This window comes from Zalophus californianus, chromosome 8 (assembly GCF_009762305.2).
Source record: "Zalophus californianus isolate mZalCal1 chromosome 8, mZalCal1.pri.v2, whole genome shotgun sequence".
NCBI lineage: Eukaryota > Metazoa > Chordata > Mammalia > Carnivora > Otariidae > Zalophus > Zalophus californianus.
In genome coordinates this window covers 35,930,767-35,950,598 of record NC_045602.1, presented here as the reverse complement: position 1 = coordinate 35,950,598, position 19,832 = coordinate 35,930,767, and the positions used below count along the sequence as shown (strand labels likewise).

At 57.7% G+C, this 19,832-nt stretch overlaps 1 protein-coding gene across 2 annotated transcripts; it reads left to right on the top strand.

Moving 5' to 3' along the window:
- Positions 1-5,169: 5,169 nt before the first annotated feature.
- Positions 5,170-19,558, top strand: PROM2 (prominin 2). Of its 2 annotated transcripts, none has more exons than XR_003524647.2 (24): positions 5,170-5,469; positions 6,102-6,151; positions 6,569-6,771; positions 6,867-6,987; positions 7,271-7,334; positions 7,624-7,713; positions 7,987-8,186; positions 8,529-8,603; positions 9,387-9,450; positions 9,692-9,851; positions 10,141-10,293; positions 11,265-11,388; positions 11,511-11,602; positions 11,718-11,802; positions 12,607-12,753; positions 13,264-13,393; positions 14,150-14,242; positions 14,378-14,431; positions 14,747-14,827; positions 15,042-15,110; positions 15,846-15,935; positions 16,111-16,217; positions 16,575-16,649; positions 16,857-19,558. XR_003524647.2 is itself a non-coding variant. In XM_027622040.2 (24 exons), exons 1-23 carry the CDS (start codon positions 5,238-5,240, stop codon positions 16,636-16,638), a joined length of 2,490 nt encoding a protein of 829 aa, XP_027477841.1. In that variant the 3' UTR covers positions 16,639-16,649; positions 16,857-19,558. The 2 variants fall into 2 exon arrangements, 1 of the variants encoding a protein (XP_027477841.1); XM_027622040.2 differs by having other exon boundaries at positions 5,238-5,469; positions 13,264-13,335.
- The last annotated feature ends 274 nt before the right edge of the window (positions 19,559-19,832 follow it).

Here is a 19,832-nt window from a genome sequence, read left to right as displayed (position 1 = left end):
TTTGCTCTCTATGTCAGGCTCTAGAGGGGTCATGGCCTGCCTTTCTGATGCTCCTGGACCACACGAAGCCCCAAATTGCCCCAAGGTTCTGCAAACCAGACTCTGTCTTCTCCTCAAAGGACCATGGCTATAAGTGCCACGGGTGGAGGAGGGAGCAGATGTCTGTGTCACGTGTGGCCTAGGCCTTGACCTTGGAGAGAAGGGGTAGCCCAGGAGGCTGTGGGTAATGAGGAAGAGGGTACTGGCTAGACTTGAGGAGGTCTGGCTCAGGCCAGAAGATGCTGTCCTCCTAATTGACACAGAGACCAAGAAGTCTTGGGAACAGGATGACCCTCTTGTCTCAAGGGGATTCGCCTGGCCACGCAGAGAGTGCACAGCCTACCCAGGGGGCCTGGGCTGGAAGGACTGAAGTCTTCATCTGACCTGAATCCTTCTGGACGATCTATTCAGTACTGGGCTGCTTCCTTTAGTAGACCAGAGCGCAGCCATCTCCATGTGCCTGGGCCCCTGCCGTCCTGACTACAACCACTTCTGACAAGGCTGTCTGTACCGACAAATCTGCCGCCTCTGTGGTTGTGCCCAGGCCGCCATGTTGAAAGCTGCACCTGGTCTCAGTGGTTACCACAGGGATGCTAGAGCACTTTGCTGAAGACCCCACGTGCTTCCTGTGGCCTGTCTTTGGGCTTCGCCTCATCCTTAATGCTTGGTGAGGCTAAGGAAGAAGTTCCCAGGGGCATGCCACTCACCAAAGAGCCTTCTCCCTTTCCCGTCCCACCCCACCCCTTCCTTGCCTGCTTCACTCACCACCGCATGCACAGAATTTCGGCTTGGAGACTCTACCATCTCGCTCTCTCTCTCTCTTTCTCTCTTTTTTTTTTAACTTTTATTTTAAGTAGGCTCCATGCCCAACATGGGCCTTGAACTGACGACCCTGAGATCAAGAGTCACATGCTCTACTGACTGAGCCGGCCAGGCGCCCCATCTCCCGTCTATTCTTGAGTCACATTCACTTGCAAACTCTCTAGCTGACAGAGACTGTTTTATCTTCGAATGTTTTGAAATCTGCTTTCTAGTCTAGGGAAACATTTATTGGGAATACTTTGGGTGCCAAGTTCTGTGCTTGGGGCTAGGGGCTGGGGGGATGTGAGGGTGAATAAAATACAACTTCTATGTTGGGGAGGCAGACTCATGACCAGGAAATATGGACCAGCCTCAAGGGACCCCCACCTGAACCTGGGGGAGGGATCTGGGAGCCTCCCAGAGAGGATGACCATTGAGCCAAGTTTGGATGAACAAAAATGGGGTGAAAGCAGAGGGTGGGATTCAGCAGGGGCCACGTGGTCAGGGACAGGACAGAGCAGGTATGAAATGAGAGCAGGGCCCTGTGGGCACCACCAGTGGGGCTGAGGGCTGTGGTGGTGCTGGGGGAGACAAATTAAGGAATTCACTTTCATCCTGAGGCTGGAGAAGGAGCCACTGGAGGGTTTGAAGCCAAAGAGTCACATGGTCTGATCTGCATTTTCAATGATCCATTCTGGAGAAATGCTCAGGCGGTGGCCCTGGAAGGATGCAGTTGAGTGGCTGGATGCAAGAAAGAGGGACGAAGAGTCAGGGATGGTTTTGTGGCTTGGGGTATGGGGTGGTGGAAATTCTCAAAAATATTCCCACGAAGTTACACCTTCTTCCATTCTCGTGGAATTCGTACCCAAAAGCTTTTCAGAATGATACACATTAGGTGGCATACGTGTTTGGTGGCTTCTTGGAACAAGGTTCTGCTCCCACGACTGTGGCCCCCATCTTCTGGATGTTGCCTCCTGCTCAGAGGACTGTCCTCACGGCCACCACCATGTCACTGTGGCCTGGGGGATACTGCCTCACACTGGCACCGTGAGTCTCTTTGCGCTAGGATTCAGAATGCGGCCCGCAGTGCGGTGGGCTCTGGTGACATTAGACCTGGGAGAACAGGTAGACTCAGATTGGCAAGACAGCCCTCTCTGTCTTGTTGGACGCAGAGAGGTGGTCTGCAGAGGGTCCTGGCCAATGCGCAGCAGGGAGAGGCCTCAGTCCCAACAGACCATCTGAGACAGAGCAGTGGGCACTCGATGGGTTTCCTGTTCCAGGCTCTGAGCCCTCCTGAGGCCCAGCGCCACCTCCCGGGCGTGGACTCCGCAAATGCCCTGTTTCTCTATAATAAATTCTCACTTTTCAGATCCTTTAGCAGCTTAACAGCCATTAGAAGAATTTTGACTACAAAAATGTTGTGCTCCAGCCTCGACAGTTCTGTCCCCTTGGGTTGGTTTATAACCCATTCCCGGGACACAGCATGGACACCTGAGGCCAGAAAGAAGGGGAATCAGCTTGCTCGCCTGATGTTTCCTTGAGCCCGGCGAGGCATGCTCTCCCCTCTGTTTCCAGCAGGTGGCGCCTGAGGAGGCTGGCCGGCCACACCGGGTGTCCTCCCGCCCTGTTTTCTGAAGGGCAGAGCCCCTCTCCTTGCCCAGGTCTCCCCCTCCACACTCCCCACACTGACCTCGGGACTGTGGGGTTTGGGGACCGTCAAACTTCTGAGAACTGTGAGTCAGGAGTGGGAAAGTGGCCCCAGGAAATATGCCCAAGGTAACCAGGGACAGCTTATCCCAGATCAACCAGAGAATTTCCATGGAGGGCAGAGAGTCCCAGGGGATCGCAGGAAGAAGGGACATGCAGGTGTGCCAGAAAGGTGTGACTAAAAGGAGGGGACGGAACAGGACGACCCCTGAACCCCTTTCCACCCTTCTAGAAGCCCAGCATCCCTGCTGCCAAACCGGCCCAGCCCACCCAGTCCCAACACAGCCACTTGCTCTTCTGCCCTGCCTCCAAGGAATCCAATTATAGCAGCAGGTTCATGGCTCCTGCCTGGTGCCCAGGGCTGGCCAGGTGGGGCTGGGGGAGGGGGACGAGGCTGGGGCTGACCGGCCAGTCTGATGATAGATTGTCCCATCAGGACCGTGCTCAGGAAGGAGATTCCTGGCCTCCTCGCTGACTCGGGAAAGTCTCTCCTCTGGAACCTCTTTGTGCACCTGTCAAACAGGCAAATTCGGTATCTTTATCGACCCTCCTGCCCCTTAGGCCAAAAAAAAAGAGCTTGGTATGTTTTGTTTCTTCTTGGGGAAATCTTACCTTCAAAGTACAGTGCTTTTATTATAGACACTTATGAAAACAATAGCAGTAGCAACTCATGGCTTAATTACAGTAGTTGGGAAGAGGGAAAGAGTGAGAAGCTGCACGGGGTGGGGGCAGGGCTGCTCCTTTCTCACAGCCTCAAGCATTTCCCACCTCCTGGGAAACAGGCCTAAGCTCCCCTGCCACCTCGCTGAATCAGAGAATACCAAAAAACCTTAAATGGACTATACTGCACCACAGGTGGATTACAGCAAGCTAGGAAAGGGCTATTTCTGGGGCAGGATAACGTTAGGCAGTGCTCACCGGGGGAGAAGGGGTAGTTCTTCCTAACAGCTCACACTTAGGAGAGAGAGCTGAGAGACCAGCCCTTCCCCTTGGCAGCTTCCAGGGGCCATGGTGCCCCGGCACAGGTGCTGGGCTCTGGTGAACGGGAGGGGGAGAGTGAGGGGTGGATACAGCCTGCCTTTAGCTGTCCTGAATATTCTTGGGGCAGAGTGGTCAGGGGCCCCCCCTCCATGGGCTGGGGTTGGGCCTCCAAGGGGTAGTGCTGGTCCTGGACCCCTCTCTGGACCCGAGGAGCCAGCACCCCCAGCCCATTCCTCATTGCAGCCCTGATCCTCATCTCTGAGTCACCCTTTGATGAGGTTCTGTTTCCTGTCTGCACCCCGTTATTAACTGGATTATGCCTTCTCTCACTGTACTCTTGTCCCGGCTCAGAAGAAACTTTGAGGGCAGCCATAGGAAGGGTAAGGATTCTGCTGCAGGCTCAGCCCTGACTCAAATTTAAGTTACTTCTTTATGGCTCACCCCCCCCCACCACCACCACGAGCAGCCTGGAATCCCTGTGCCCTTCCCTCACCCCTGCCAACCCCGGCAGTGCCTCGGGGGTTCACAGACGCAGCCCTTCCCTCCAGGGCTCCCATCGAGAATGGAGCTGCCATGGAAACTCACAAACTTCTGCTACTTCTGTGAACACAAGTAACACATGTTTATTTCACAGAAATTAGCAAGTACAGATGAGCAGGGAAGAATTAAAAATCGCCAAGATTCTACCCAGAGACGGTCAGTACTTTATACCTTCAGTCTACATGCTGTGTCGTAAGCAGCTGTTGGCCCTTAAAGCATTGTATCTTTCAAGTCAAAAGAGCCATTTCCACATCATTTTCTTTACTGCCTGCCTGTGTGTCCCGTGAAATGCTCATTTCACCCTTTCCTTGGTGGTGGTGGCCCTCAGGATAGTTTCATATCATGAATAATGCTGCCAGAAACATCCCCCAACCGTTTAGCAATATTTCCTCACAACCTGCTCAGCTACAGGCACCCTCTGGGTGTTGGGCACACAGCCATTGACAAAGCAGAGACCTGTGTAGACACATCTCTGGCCCTATCCTTGATTATTTCCTTCAGCTGATGACTGGATGGGGCATTGCTGGGCCAAAGGGCACACCTTTGCAGGGATTCGCCCTCCCAAAGGATTGTGCCTGTCCCAGTGGCTTCTCTGAGAGCCACTCTGGGCAAAGCCTGGTGGCCTCTCTGCTCCAGATTGGATCGGCGGCAGGTGCAGGCATGACCCGAGGGACAGAACGGGCCTCAGAGGAAGCTGGGGGAGGAGCCTGGTTCCTGGGTCTGTGCCGCCTGCCACCCCTTGGGCCAGGGCTGCACTGGGTGGCTGTTTTCCCAGCCCCACATTGGGCTGGTGGGTCTGGGTATGGAATACCATATTTGAAATTGGGCCACCTAAACAATCCAGAGCCACTGAGGTGTCTCCCCTACCCAGCTCGGAGGCGGCCCTCCCAGGAGGATCTGGGGAGGGCAGAGGGAGCCCGGACTCGCACCCCAGGCCGCTGAAGGCGGTCCCCGCCAGGCCCTGCCCCCTTATCCCAGGCCTCCGCCCCTGCCCTTCCAGCGCTGCGGGCGGGCGCCCAGGTAGCTCAGGAGCCCAAACCTGTCGGGCCGGTTTTGAGAGCCGCGGGGACGCAGGCTGGTGAAGGATGCACGGCCTGCCCCGCGCTCTGTCCGCACCCCCCGCCGCCTGAGCCCCGTCTGGCCTGCCCCGCAGCCCCCCGGCCCACCCCATGACGCGCGCGCCGGGCCTCTTGGCGCCCCTGCTGGGGCTGGGGCTGAGCCCGCCCGGGGCGGGGGCCGCGGACTGCGGGTCCCTCGGCGGCGCAGAGCGCCTGGCGTTCGCCCCGGCGGCCAAGGTCCATTGGCTGGCCCCTCGCGTCCGCCCGCGGGGGGCCCTGAGCCCCCTGTACGGCATGGTGCGCCGCTTCCTCTCCGTGGTGCAGCTCAACCCCTTCCCCGCCGGTGAGTGCGCCCCTCCCTCGGGTGGGCCTCGGAGCTAGTGGGTTCCCACTCCACTGCGGGGCTCCTCCGCCCTGTCAGCAGGCATTCGGAGGGCAGGGTCCCCGGCCTTACCCCCCACCCCTCGGCTTCCTTCCCCGAAGCCCCCTGGGCCCAGGGGCATCACCTGGAGAGACCTTCCTGCGTGACCTTGGGCAAGCCCTTTTTCCTCTCTGAGCCTCAGTTTCTCTGCCCTCAAGTGGAAGAACTTACATTAGAAGTTCTCAAAGGCCGGGCTGAGATTTTTCCCTGGGTCTAGTGGTGCTAGGGGTTGGGAGGGCCAGGAGGGGCTACAGCCCTGTCCCTCCCAGCCGGTCCGCTGCCTCTTGAGGGAAAGGGCTGCTAAGCCAGGCCCCTTCTCTGCTTCTAACCAGGCAGGCGGCTTCTCCAGTGCGGGGCCTAGCTGTTGGGTCCAGGAGGAGGGGTGGGACAGGCCTCCTCTCAGCCTCTCCCTCCTGTGGTGGCACTGAATCCTGGGCATGATGGCACAGGGCTTCTTGGAGGGTGCCATGGTGGTGGGAGGAGCCCTTCCAGAGATTCCCCCCCCCCCCCCCCCCCCCCCCCCCCCCCCCCCCCCCGCCTGACTCTTTCCCTAGAGCTGGTAAAGACCTTGCTGAATGAGCCGGCCTCCGTGAAGGTGGATGAGGTGAGCTCTTGGGGCGGTGCGGGAGGTGGTGGTGGGGCAGTTCAAGGGTAAGCATGAGGGGCAGAAGTAGAAAGGCCTCCTCAGCTCAGCCCCCATTGCTGGGTGTCCCCCATCGTGGGGTCCCAGCCATCCCTTCCCCCCTTCCATCAGCGCTGCACTTGGCAGACCTGATTTCAAACCACAGCTCTGCCGTTAACTGGCCCCGGGGTTTTGCAGGGAGCAAACGTGGACTTCAGCTTTCTCATTTACAAGCTGGCAAATAACAACAAGGACCCCGTGCTCCTTGCATGGGTTCAGGGAGATGTGTGCAAGGTGCCCGCCGTGTGTGCATTCCCTCCCCTTCTGGTTCCCCTGTGGCGCCAGGCAGGAGGCCGTGTGAGGGTCAGGACGGCCCGTCATGCCTGCTGCCTCGCCCAGGTGGTGCGGTATGAGGCTGGCTACGTGGTGTGTGCTGTGATCGCCGGCCTCTACCTGCTGGTGGTGTCCATCGCCGGGCTGTGTTTCTGTTGCTGCCGTTGCCGCCGGCGCTGCGGGGGCCGAGTGAAGACCGAGCACAAGGCCGTCGCCTGGGAGCGAGGCACCCTCGCGGCCTTCCTGCTGCTGACCACCCTCGTGCTACTGTGAGGGGCGCTTAGGCCAGGCGGGAGGCGGGGGCTGAGGCCCGGGCTGCCCATGGGCATCCAGCAAGCCCCTGCCTCCTCCCCCATCCCTGCAGGATTGGTGTGGTCTGTGCCTTTGTCACCAACCAGCACATGCATGAGCAGGTGGGCCCCAGTGTTGAGGCCGTGCCTGAGATTCTGCTCAGCCTCCGGGGCCTGGTCTCCAATGTCCCCCAGGTAAGTACTGAGCAACCCCCTCATCCCCCCTCGAGCCCCCATGAGCACCAGCCCCAGGCACGACAGAAGAGTGCGGGACCTGCGAGTTAGAAAGGGTTCCACCTTCAACACACGCCTGACTGCCTCCTGCTGGAGAGTTGCAGTAATAAATAAATGCACCCAGGGCATCTTCAGGATGACCACCCAGCTGCATGTGGCGTCCCAGGAGAGAGCTGGGGAAGGGACGAGAGGGGGGCTGTCAGGTGGCACGGGAGAGCAGCCTCCTGACCCTGTGTTTGCCTAGGAGCTGCAGGCCGTGGCACAGCAGTTCTCCCTTCCTCAGAAGCGAGTCTTGGAGGAACTGGATGGTGAGCAATACAGCTGGCTGACAGACTGGCCGGCCCCCGGATCCCCCTGCTCTGGCCTGCCTTGGGAGACCCCTCTCATCCCCTTATCCTGGACTCCCCCTGGGCACAGCCTTGGAGAGGCAGGGATGGGGCCCAGCCGGGGAGCACAGTAGTCCCTGTTGCTGCAGGACCAAGAAGCCAGCACTACCCTGCAGAGCCCAGTGCAAGGCCTGGGGAGGCTGGCTGGATGGGTGAAGAAGGCCCCTAGACCCCTGGGGGCCAGCCCTGCAGACCACCCTGTGCTCTCCAGGTGTCGGCATGAGCATTGGGAGCACCATCCACACCCAGCTCAAGAGCACCGTGTATGAAGCGCTGGCCTCAGTGAGCAGCCTGGGCCAGGGTGAGTGGGCCCAGTGTCCTGGGTGGGCGTCGCATGGGGACAGGCCCCACCCTCACCCAGCCCGGGATTTCTTATGCCGCCTCAGCGAGCCCCTCCCCTGACTTGCTCATGGCTTTATCCTCGGATTCCCAACCTGGCTTAACATGCCCTAGGGCAGTCTCCATTATGAACCTACAGAGGTTCATGACCCACATCCCTTGGGTTGGGGGGAGGGGGGTGTTCTATCTCCCACAAGACCTCTGAGGTTGCCGGGTCCTGAAGGGTGTCTCTCAGCCCTGCAGGTCTCTGTGGATCACCTGCAAGCCCTGAACACCACGTTGGTGGAGCTGCGGAAAGGACAGCAGGACCTGGAGCCGGCCGTCCGGGAGCACCGCGCGCGCCTCCTTGCCCTGCTGCAGGAGCCCGGCTGCCGGCGCTGCACCGAGGCCCAGAGCCGAGCCCGTGCCCTGGAGCTGGGAGCTGACTTCCACCAGGTGAGGGCCCGCCCGAAGGGAAGGGGGCTGCTCTGCCCGCTGCCCCGGGAATCCCTGGGTGTTTCCCGAGGCAAACTCTAGCTCCCTTCCCTCGAGCAGCTCCTCCCCTCTCCACACAGCAAGGGTTAATGCTAGTCATCCTGGCAGCCGGGCGAGAGCTTTTTCCTGGGCCACGCGCTGTGCTGTGGGCTTCCTGTATCTTAGCTCCTTAAGTTCTCCTTGCCACCTCGGGAGGTGGTCCCCGTTTTGCACGTGAGGACAATGAGGGTTTCTCCCATCCTCCCTCAGGGTTCCCCCTTTGGCCTCTCCATGGACTTTGTCATACCACTGCCCCCATTTCAGGTATCCACTGTGGACGACGTCCTGCATCGGCTGAAGGGTGTCCCAGAGGCCACCTTCTCCAGCATGGTCCAGGAGGTGAGTGCCTGCCCATTCTACCTGACTTCCCCGCTCACAAATGAGGGGGCCTCATTTTCCCCCTTTGGGGGTGGGAACCCCGTTGAACCTAAGACTTGGGTCAAATCAGGGCCTTCCCTACCACAGGGCTCCCTGGGCTAGAGGCTCATGATGCTGGTTCTCGAGTGCACGCAGTCTGGTGAGGGAGGCAGGCCGGGAACTCAGAAGGAAGAGCTGGGCCCCTCGAGGTGGTGGGGGCTGGGGTGGCCAGGGAGCCAGGACTCAAGCCGAGCCCTGGAGGTGCAGCCCTTGGGGCAGATGGGCTGTGGGGGAGGGTGCACGTGAGGCAGCACTGTGACCCAGGGCCTGGAAAATGCCAGAGTTGGGGAAATGGTGAGTCACCTGTGCTGGGTGGCTGGAGCCGAAGGTCCCGGGAGGAAGGGAACAGCAGCTGAGGCTGGAGGAGTAAGTTGGAGCTGGACTTTGGGGAGCGAGGCTGGCGTGGCAGGCAGGATGAATGAAAGTGAAGAGGGTGGCCGGAGGCTGCCACGGCCTCAGCAGGAGGGGCGGGGAGAGAAAGGGGCGTCTTCCAGGAGCAATGTTCTGGGAGCCGAGTCAGGCGGGGCTGAGGGAGCAGGGAAGAGGCCATCCACCAAGAGAACAAAGGGAGGCCTGTTTCCTGATCTGAGCTGGGAGCGCTGAGCGGGATACCCTCCCCCGCCCCGGCCTGGTGCTGTCAGAGGCCCCTCAAGCTGGGACCGTAGGGTGCAAAGCAGGAGGCACAGCTGCCTTTTGTTCTGGCAGGAGAACAGCACCTTCAATGCCTTCCCGCTCCTGGTGGCATTGCAGACGGCCAACGTGGTCAAAGGTGAGGCCCTGTCCGGGGGCCGGGTTGGCTGCCGAGCGTGCTGCTCCCCCCAGAGAGGCTCCTGGAGAGGGGGGTGGGGCAGTAGGGGCGATGGGGGGAGGGTGCAGGCTGTCCTCCATCTGGGCCTCGTCTCTTTAGTGGGCCCTCTCTGGGGGTCCCAGAACTTCTTCTGGCCCATCCGTCTCCTCCCTGGGCTCCTGGGAGACTTCCCCCTCCCATGAGTCTCTGCTGCTTGGGGCAGAGCTGAAGAAGCTGGTGGCCCAGAAGCCTGAAGGGCTGAACACACTGGCCGAAGAGTTCCCAGGCTGGGAGGCAGCCTCTCGCTGGAGCCGGGCGCTGAAGGAGGTGGAACAGAGTAGCCGCCCCTACCTGAAGGAGGTGCAGAGATACGAGAAATACAGGTGCCCAAGAACCCATGGGCTTGGGGATGGGACAGGCAGCCTGGCCTCTCAGCCACGCTGGGCCCCGATTTTCAGCCCTCACCAACCCCTGGCCATATTGAGCATCTGCCTCCATTTCAGCCAAGACCCCTTACTCCTTGGGCCTCCATCTCCACCTTGGCTATGTACCCTTGGGACCTGAGCCTGGGGAGGCAATGAGGGAGCAGTGGGCCCCCACCTAGCCATAAGGCCTATGCCAGCCCAACCTGGTGTCTCCCTTCTCAGTGACACCACACCCTCTCTGTGGCAGGTGGATTTTGGGCTGCATATTGTGCTCCGCAGTCCTGCTTGTGGTGGTCTGTAACCTGTTGGGCCTCAACCTGGGCATCTGGGGACTGTCTGCCAGGGAGGACCCCAGCTGCTCGGAAGCCAAGGGCGAGGCTGGGGCCCGCTTCCTCCTGATGTAAGATGGGCTGGGGGCAGGGGAAGGGTCTCTCCCACCGGGCCGGCCGGATTCCTCTCATGCCCATGGACAGCTCCTAGTGTGGCTACAGGAGCAAGTCCTGAGAATCAAGAGGCTGAGTTTGCTTCTGGTTCTGGCACTGACTCACTGGGTGACTCTGGGCCAATTGCTAACCCATCTGGGCCTCCACGTCCTCATCTGTGTAAAAGGGTTGGACTAGAGCAGGAATGGCATATACGAAGCACTTCCCCCTTCCATACCAGTGGCAATTATAGTAACCAATGGGCACTCTGTCCCACTGAGCTGGACGTAGCCTCAGAATCCTTAACCCAGCATCTAGATAGCACTACCAATAGGAGGTGGCCCCAGAGGTAGAGGTAGAATCTGTTTGCCATCTCTGGACTAGATGGTTTCTAAGGCCGGGGCCGCCACATTCAGCTGTGCAGGCTGGTCCTTGCATAATGGTGCCTGAACAAAGGGGCGAGTGGAGGCTGAAATCTAGTCCTTATTCTATTCTCCAAGCCTCAAACCCTGGCTTGGGGCTGTGCCTATCCCACAGAGAAGCCCTAGAGGTCAGCAGCACTGGTCCCATTCAGCCCCTCTAAGTTGCAGTCCCCACTGTGCCAGGGGGCTCTGTTGAGGGCCGAGCTCTGGAGCCGGTCACCTCCATGTGCCCTCGGCTCAGAGGCAGGCTGTCCTGTGTCTTCGAGCAAAGCAGCTACTCTCTCCTCTAGGCTGCCAGGGCCAGCCAGGGCGTCAGTGATAGGTGGGAGTGGGGGTCGGGGGGGGCAGCCAGCTGTTCTGACTTCTCCCTCCTGGCCTTAGGAGGCTGAGTCCTCAAAGGGCTCTGCCCTGGGGCTGACTCGCTGACCATGCTGGCCGCCCCCCCATGTGGTGGGACAGAGGGTATGTGGTCCAGGGTAGCCAGCCTCCTGTCTCCTACCTCAACCCCGTCCCTCTGCCTTCCGCAGAGGTGTGGGCTTCAGCTTCTTCTTCGCCGCACCCCTCATCCTCCTTGTATTTGCCACCTTCCTGGTGGGCGGCAATGTGCAGACTCTGGTGTGTCAGAGCTGGGAGAGCAAGGAGCTCTACAAGGTGACCCTGCCTGCCCTGCTCTGGGACCCAGAGGGAGGTGGAGGGGACTAGGCTCTCGGGGAGCTGGGGGTGGCCTTGCCCTCAGCCTGCTCAGGGCCCTTTTCTCTTTGCCCCATTTCCAGTTTGCAGACACCCCAGGGAACTTGCCCCCATCCATGAACTTGTCTCACCTTCTTGGCCTGAAGAAGAACATCAGCATCCTCCTGGCCTATCAGTGAGTGGGAAGCCTCGGCTGGGGGACAGGGTGTGGGGAGGAGCTGAGGTAGCGGATGTCAGCCCCCACCTGCTGTCCTTTTCTGCCATCTTCGAAGTCCATTATTCCTCCCCAGGCAATGCAGGGAAGGGGCCGCGCTCTGGAGCATCCTGCAGCTCAATGGCTCCTATGACCTGGAGAAGCACCTGAATATCAGCCAGGTGAGGGAAACTTCTGGAAGGCTGTGGGGATCCCTCCTGCAGAACCCCCCTCCTCTGGCCTTGCCTCTGTGGCGGGACCATCTTATTGAACCCGAGAAGTCTGCAAGAGTGATGGAGGTACCTAAAGGGGCGGAGGCCCTTGTAAGCTCAGGGCCGGGCCCAGGGTGAGAGTCTAGGATGTAAGCTCAGGGCCTGGCCCAGGGTGAGAGTCCAGGATGGTTTCTAGGGTGTGTGGGAGGATGGGTGAGTGCCTGGAGGCACAGCTCCGAACACTGTACTCCAAGAACTGAACACGGTTGAGGTTGTAGCAGCAAGGGCTGGTGAGAGTGAGTGACAGGGCTAGGGTGTGCGTGTCCTGACTGAGGACAGGCATTGGTTGGAATGCTGCAGTCAGTAGTGGGGTGGTTGGGGATGGGGTGTGACAGTGAAAACAATGATGATGATGTTGGGAGTCCCTGGGGGAGGGCTCACCAGAGGCCCTCCGCTGAACTCCCACAGCCATAAAGGCGGGCCAGGGAAGCTATTTTATAGTGGGTGGCCAGGGAAGGTCTGTGTTGCTGTCCACTGGCCAGATAGGTGCTGGTGGAGAGCTAAGTCTTGGTGGGGGTGGGTTGGAGTGGGGGTAGGTGAGAAGCAGAGGCCTCCTGGGAAACTGTCTGGGGCTGGAAGTTTCCAACATGGGGGTCCTGGACATGCAGAAGGAGGGCCCTGAGGGCCTGGTGACTCCTCACCTAGGATAGCAGCTCTGGGATCCTGGCTCAGCAACTGGGCACGCCCTCACCCTGTCCCCCCACCCTCCCTTAGTACACTGCCAAGCTGCAGCAGGAGTTGCAGAACCTCAAAGTAGACATGAAGAATCTGGACCTGCTGAGCCCAGCCGCCCACCGGGACCTGGAAGCCCTGCAGAGCAGTGGGCTTGAGAAAATCCACTATTCCGGCTTCCTTGTTCAGGTCAGCAGGGAGCACCTCAGGCCAGACCATGGCAGACAGAGGGGCTTGCAGAGGAGCTGGGCCGAGGGGTGGTGTCTTATGTCATCACAGCCCTCCCCATTCCCTCCACTTTTGTATATGTCCCTGGGGGGGTCTCTTCCTGTTGGGGGTGTCTGTACACCATGCGCCTCCTGCCTGTCCCGGTGCCCCCATCTGGGCTGGGCAGGAATGAATGGGCTCCCACCCAACAGCACGTGTCGCTGTTCATGGTCCTGAACTCACTGCTGTGGCGAATGCTGGTGGGAGGCGGCCTCTTCATTGAGTTACACCAGAAGGCGTCTCATTGTTTGTTTGTTTGTTTTCTATGCTAATAGAAAATTCCTGATATATTTCACAGTTTCAGGTCAAACCCACTGTGAGCCGTGTGTCACAATAGACTTAGCTGGTGAGGGGTACTTCTGAATAGATTGGGAATTGGAGGGCTGGGGGAGCCAGAGTGCATTCCCTGTTGGCCTCCCTGTCTGTCTCCAGATCCAGAAGCCCGTGGTGAACACCAGCATGGAGAAGCTGGCCCAGGAGCTGGAAGAATTGTCCCAGGCCCAAGTGAGAAGGGGCCAGAGACCCCACTGGGCAGGCCAGACTCAAGAGAGAGGCCCGGGAGGTGGGAGAGCGTGGGAGGGCTTACACTGGGGAGGGGCGCGAAGACCAAGGGGGTTACAGGGTTCCCACCAGTGAGCGCTGAGGCTCTGGGTCCCTGGGGCGGGCTTAAGGGTTTTGCAGTATCAATTCTGACTCAAGCTCTACCTCCAATGGGCTGTGTGGCCATGGGCAGGTCATTCAGCATCTCTGAGCCTCGGTTTCCTCATCTGTGAAGTGGATTATCCTCCACCTCAGACCAGATGAAGTGACTGGTCGGACATCATACAGTGAGGCAAGCATTTCCAAGTGCACACTGCTCATGGAGTCTGCTGGGGCAGGTGTGAGGACAGTGCTGTGGACTAGATGTCGTGATAGTTATCCTCAAGAAGCTTAAACTCTACTGGAAGAAGTAGCATTTTGTATTTATAAATATTTAGAGCTTAAAAAGTGCTCTTTGAGACACGACTCCACACTAAGCGCTCAGGTGGGCAGAATGAGGAGTATTACTGTTTTAGGAGATGCCACTGCACCTCAGACAAACTCAGTGTGGCTGGTTTAGAGGTATCTAGTAAACTAGTGGTAGACCTAGAACTTGGGCTCAGTGCCTCCAAACCTGGATCAGGCCCAGGAGCTTAAGGAGGCCTCGGTTTTCTGCCTCTGAGCCCAGCACTTTCCACATCTTCTCAGTATGTCTGACTGAACAGGTGGGTAAAGCATAGGTTGGCAGCGGCTGTCCTGTCCTTGGCAGAGTACTATTCCCATCTCTGTCTCCCCTCAGGGCAGTTCTGTGCTGGGGCAGCAGCTGCAGGAGGAGGCCCAAGGGCTCAAAAACCTCTATCAGGAGAAGATCCTCCCCCAGCAGAGCCTTGTGGTAAGTTTGGAGGCCCAGGGAGCCTGGAACCTGGGGAAGAGGAGAGGCAGGGAGGGGTAAAAGAGGAGGGAGGGGCAGGAAACTTTCTTCTCTATGCATCCCTTCCCTTAACCAGCCCCGCTCTCTCCTCCACAGGCCAAGCTCAACCTCTCTGTCAGGGCCCTGGCATCCTCAGCCCCAAATCTCCAGGTGGCTGCTGGGGATGGGGAGGGTCGGGTGGAGCAGGTGGGCAACAGAGGGAAAAGGAAGGGTCCTGCTGGCTTGGGATCTCATCTGCTCTGCCGAGTCCCCCTGGAGATTGAGGGTGGGGGGGGTGGAGAAATGGGGGTGGATGGGCAGATCCTTAAAGACCACTGTCTTTGGCCTCTGTGTCTTAGGGCCTAACACCCCCAACCCAAGGTGAGTATGTGTGCATGAGACGTTGAATTAAGGAGTGGGTGAGTGAATGCATGGCTGCTCCTGACTGAGCAGGGCGCTGATTCAAGCCTCTCTCCTTTCCCCCAGATGGAGACCTCTGGTGTCTTGGACAAGGTCGCTTACCTAAAAGGAGAGCTGCCTACCTGGGCCACCAGTATCTTGAGGAATGTGAGTGGGACATGGGACAGGGGCAGGGGGGCTGCCACATAGAGATGTTAAAGTACGTGGAGCGTCCACCCAGGCTTCTCCTCCACTTTGAGCCACCCTCACGGTGGCTCCCAGGAAAGCCAGCTCGGCCTGTCCTGCTGGTGCTGGGCATGGGGGGCGGTGCGGGCTGGTTCCTGGGACACCTACCAGCCATGGGCTCCTCTCTCTCCTGCAGGAAAGTGAGTGTTTCCTGACCCGGGAGGTGGGTTACTTCTCCCAGTATGTGGCCTGGGTAAAAGAGGAGGTGAGTGGGGGTCCAGGCCCTCCCGGCCTCAAGCAGGCTCCCGGCGCCACCGGCTTTCCACACTCTTGCATCCCTCCTCTGTCCCCTAAAGCCCCTGGGGGTGCCCTAGGCCTCCAACATTGAACCCAAACTCTGTGTCTGGCATCTGCACCCCTGCTTCCTGGGGGGGCTCTGCTCACTCAGCCTCTGCCGCAGCCCTTCTCTGAGGCCTGAGTGTGAGCTGGGCCAGCCGTGGCTCTCTAGAGCCTTGCCTCTGTGCCCTTCCTCATGCGGACCCTTTGCCCAGCTCTCCAAGCGCACCGCCTCCTGCAGGCCTGTGCTGACCACAGCCTCTGCAAGCTGTCCGGCACCCACACTGGGCGGGTGCGGTCTTGCTGAACCCCAAGTGTGCGTGTGCGTGTGCACGTGTATGGGGGGCATAGGTGTGTGCATGCACACCACACGTGGGGCCTCTCCAGTGTGGGTGTGAACCTACGGAACAGTCCTGGGCACACAGTAGGGGCTTAATCCAGGCTGGCGAATGGGATGGGAGAGGCAGGAGCAGAGCAATGAGCCTGCGTCAGTGTGTCTTCATCTCCATGTCTCTGCATCCACGTGTCTGTGTACAGCTGTGCCGTGGCTCCCAACTGTCCCCAGCTCTATCTCTGTCCCTGTCACCCTCCTTCTCTGAATGTGGGGTGTGCACCCGTGCATCTGAGTGTCTCTGCTTGTGCCTGTCTCGTGTTGACACTGCAGGTGACTCAGCGCATTGCCACCTGCCAACCTCTCTCCAGAGCCCTGGACAATGGCCGTGTGGTCCTGTGTGACATGATGGCCAACCCCTGGGTGAGTGCCTCCAGCTCCTCAGGGCATGGGGACTTCCTCCAAGCCTGCACACCAGACCTTCCCCTCAGCCCCGAGAGCGCTTCCCCATGCCCCTCGCTGAGTCAGTGGGAAGACTGGGGCTGGGAACAAGTCGCTGCCTAGCCACAGCAAGCTGACCTCACACCCTCTGTTCTAGAACGCCTTCTGGTTCTGCCTGGCATGGTGCACCTTCTTCCTGATCCCCAGCATCATCTTTGCTGTCAAGACCTCCAAATACTTTCATCCCATTTGGAAACGCCTCAGGTGAGGAGACTGCCAGGACTGAGGGGGACAGCTGGGGTCCAGGAAGGAGTCCTTGTAGTCGCTGGGTACTGACCCCCCTGCCACACCCCCTCCAGAGGCCTCCCCGGCAGAGGAGGCTCATGCCTAAGCTCTGAAGAGTCACACGCTCTGAGCAACCCCAGGGCCAGAAAGTTCTTTCGTATGTCTGCCCCATAACCTGCTTGTTGCAACACATCCCCTCCAGGCACAGCTTTTTGGAACTCTTCCTACCCCTGGAGAGCTTCTACGGTGGGAAAATCGGGCTCTGGGCTTGTCCCTGTGTCGGGGCAGAGGGTCTGTGTCTGGGGGCTCACTCACTTTCTTTTTGCGACATCACAGTTCCACCAGCTCTGAGGAGACTCAGCTCTTCCACATCCCCCGGGTCACCTCCCTGAAGTTGTAGGACCTCAGTGGGTAAGTTTCCCCACCCGCTTCGTTCCTTGGTGCCGGGAGTGGGGCGTAGGAAGGGAAGGGATGGGTTTGGGATCTGGGGTCTCTAGGGCCCAGGAGGGCAGGAAGGTTCTGGGACTTGGTGGGGTCTGAGTGTTGGATCTGGCCCACTCAGCCTGAGCCCTGCCTTCCCCACCTTCTCCCTCACCTTTGGTTCTTAATCCGTAACAGGGGTATTTGCTGGCTGCAAGGTGATGCCTGGGGCTGCCTGCCTTCCTTCTCCTCTGATTTGCCCTGGACCAGAGGACTTCTGTTGCCCTTGCTCAGAGCCCAGACTGGCATCAGGCCGGGATTGTCCTTCAACTCCAATTACCTGACCCCATTTTGCCTATTTCTTCCCCCCCCTTGCTGCCCATGAACCCCTTTTTTCATTCTCAAAAGCACATTTAACTTTTGTTGAGCTACAGGAGCCAATAGGTTCTTCCAGATATCGATCCCTTATCCTCCCCACTGCAACATATTAGCACCAGGGGGAGCCTGTTCTCCATCTGTTGGAACCCCTTCCTCAGCCCCCTGGGTGAGACAGAGGCCCTGCCCAACCCCATTCTGCCACCCTCTGTCCCACCCCCTGCCACACCTGCCCCCACTCCTTACCAAGCTCCTGCCCCTTTACATCGTCTGACCTGCCCGCCTGTCCAACTCCACTCTGCCCGAGCCCTTATGTCCTCCCCGCCAGGGAAACCTTTTTCCCTGCTTTGTCCCCTTTCTACCTCATCCCACTACCTTGCTGGCACCCGGGGACCCCTCCTGCCCAACTGAGCTAATCAGGTAAAGCCACCAAGCAGGCCAGGGGACACTAGGGCTCTGCCTCATGGCCCTCAAGCCCTCCACTGCCCAGACACCTGGACGCTCCACAGGCCTTGGCCTGGATTTCTGGCCACCCTGTGGAGTGAGGGAGGCCTGTCTGAAGGCTGAGCCCCTTGCCTACACCCTGGGTTGGAAATAGTGTTTTGTCCTGCAGCTCCTCTCTGAGCACTGTCTCCCTAGGAAGGGACCTGGGACACGGGCCAGAGTTGGGGGGGGTCACCCCCAGCTCCCCAGAAGGTAGCCTCTTTGACAACCCCCACCCAGCTTTCCCAGGAGAGACCTGGTGGCCACAAATGGATTTTGTACTTTGGCCATTACTCTTTCCATCCTATGCATGAGGCCTGGTCCATCCTGTGTCTTCTCTGCATGCTGGATGCTGAGTCCCAGAAACAGGGAGAAGGAGAAGGAGAGAGAAGAGATGGACAAAACCTCAGATCCATTAAAGTGTTGTCACTTCCTAAGCCTTGGCCTTGGATGTCTGACACCAGCTCAGGCTAGGGCCCTCTATGCAGTTGGTATTTAATGAGTTTTTTTGGAGAGGAAAATCCAAGGCTTCCTCTGACTGTAGACATCCAGGATTACCCCAGCAATCAGCAGATGGGGAGTGGGACCCACTCTGGGAGCAGGCAGACCTGGCTGCACATCCTGGCTTTAATGCGTGGTAGCTAGGACACCTTGAACATGTTCTGTGTGTTCCCTAGACCTCAGTGTCTCCATTTCTAAATTGGAGAAAATAGTCATGACCGCCTCCTAGGGCTATGAAAAATGTGACATTGCATGGAAGACCCTTGGCAGGAGCCTGGCACAAAACAAATGCTCAGATGCTGCCTTTTTTTTTTTTTTTTCTGTGACTGCTCTGGGCCATGGGCCGAGCTGGGTCTTGGCAGGTACAAAGGAGGAGGGAGATGGGTCCCTGTTCAAAGGTGTGAAGCCCTTTAAGATATTAGTCTGCTGAGTTTCAGGGGGTGTTTATGTTGAATTGCATCTTACAAGCCAGCAACCGATCTGCTACTAGAAATTAGGATGGTGGATACACAACCTACTGTCACTGTTGCAAGCACACTCCAAGCAGGCATCCTTGAATGAGGTACAACTGCCTTTTTTTTTTCTTTTTTTTTGGCTTTTCCCAAAGCTTTTTGGGCTTGTTTCTCATCTGTTGCCCTACACAGGGGAACTGTGGCACCCTGCATGTTAAGAATGAAATTGATGGGATGAAAATAGAGAAAACAATTAAAAAATAATTTCCAGTTCTCTACCTTATCTTTTTGATAGGTGAGCATACCGCACATGGTTATTTTAAAAATTTAATAACTTCCTAATATGGAACCTCTTGGAATCTATTTCTAGTGTCTGTTGTTTATCTTGGTTTTTGTTGGTTTTGCCTTGTCTCCTCACATACTTGGTGATTTTTGATTGAATGCCACACATTGCCTCTGAAAACCTGTAGAAATAATCTGAGGCATAGGATGAAGTTATCTACCATCTCGAGGATTATGTTTACATCTGGTGGATGGCTTGCGATCTAGCAAACCAGGATTGTTTTAAACTAGTTTCAGGACTGAGATGATTTGCAGTCCCTTGAGGTGCTGGTCTATTTCCAGTTCATTTGTATCCTGGGGCTGACTCCCTCTAGGGTCCCAACCCAAAGCATAAAAGATTTGCCAGGCACCTCCTCCTCTTGGTGGGCCTCGTTTTTACCTCTACCAGCTCTCTGCTCAGCACTTCTGTAGGTCTTCGGGGATCAGCGGACCTCCCAGGGAGAAAGTAGCCTCAAATGTCAGGCACATGTCTCTGGGTTTCCTTCTTTTCCCAGATCTTGGCCCTGTGATTCTTTACTCCCTGTTTACTCTCTGATACCTCCAATCAAACTTAAAAATATATATTTTGACTAGCTTTTAAGTTGTCCTTAGTTGGGAATTTAGGCCAAATTACCTAGTTCACCATGATCAGAAGTAGGAGTTCTACAAAATTAACGGATTCCCCCCACCACCACCCACCACCACCACCCTCCTGACTCGGGAAAGGCTTTCACTCACTGAATCTAGGATCCAGAGACCTTCACCCAGCCAACTGAACACTGACTGTTCAAAGGAGCTTGGTTTGGAGAGTATCACTGTAGGCCCTGGTAACTGGGGATGGGGGTGGCACTCAGCAGGTGACAAAGAGGCAAAAATAGCTACAGAGAAAAATAAATTTTTTCTCAGTTTTAAAATGCTGGAGTCCTAAAACGCTCATCCTACTTTCTGTGTAAAACAAAGCCCCTTTGTGGTCACATTCTCTTCTGTTTTCATGACATTCCCTCAAGGCGGTGGGGATTTTCATGCTTGTTTCACCGTTGAG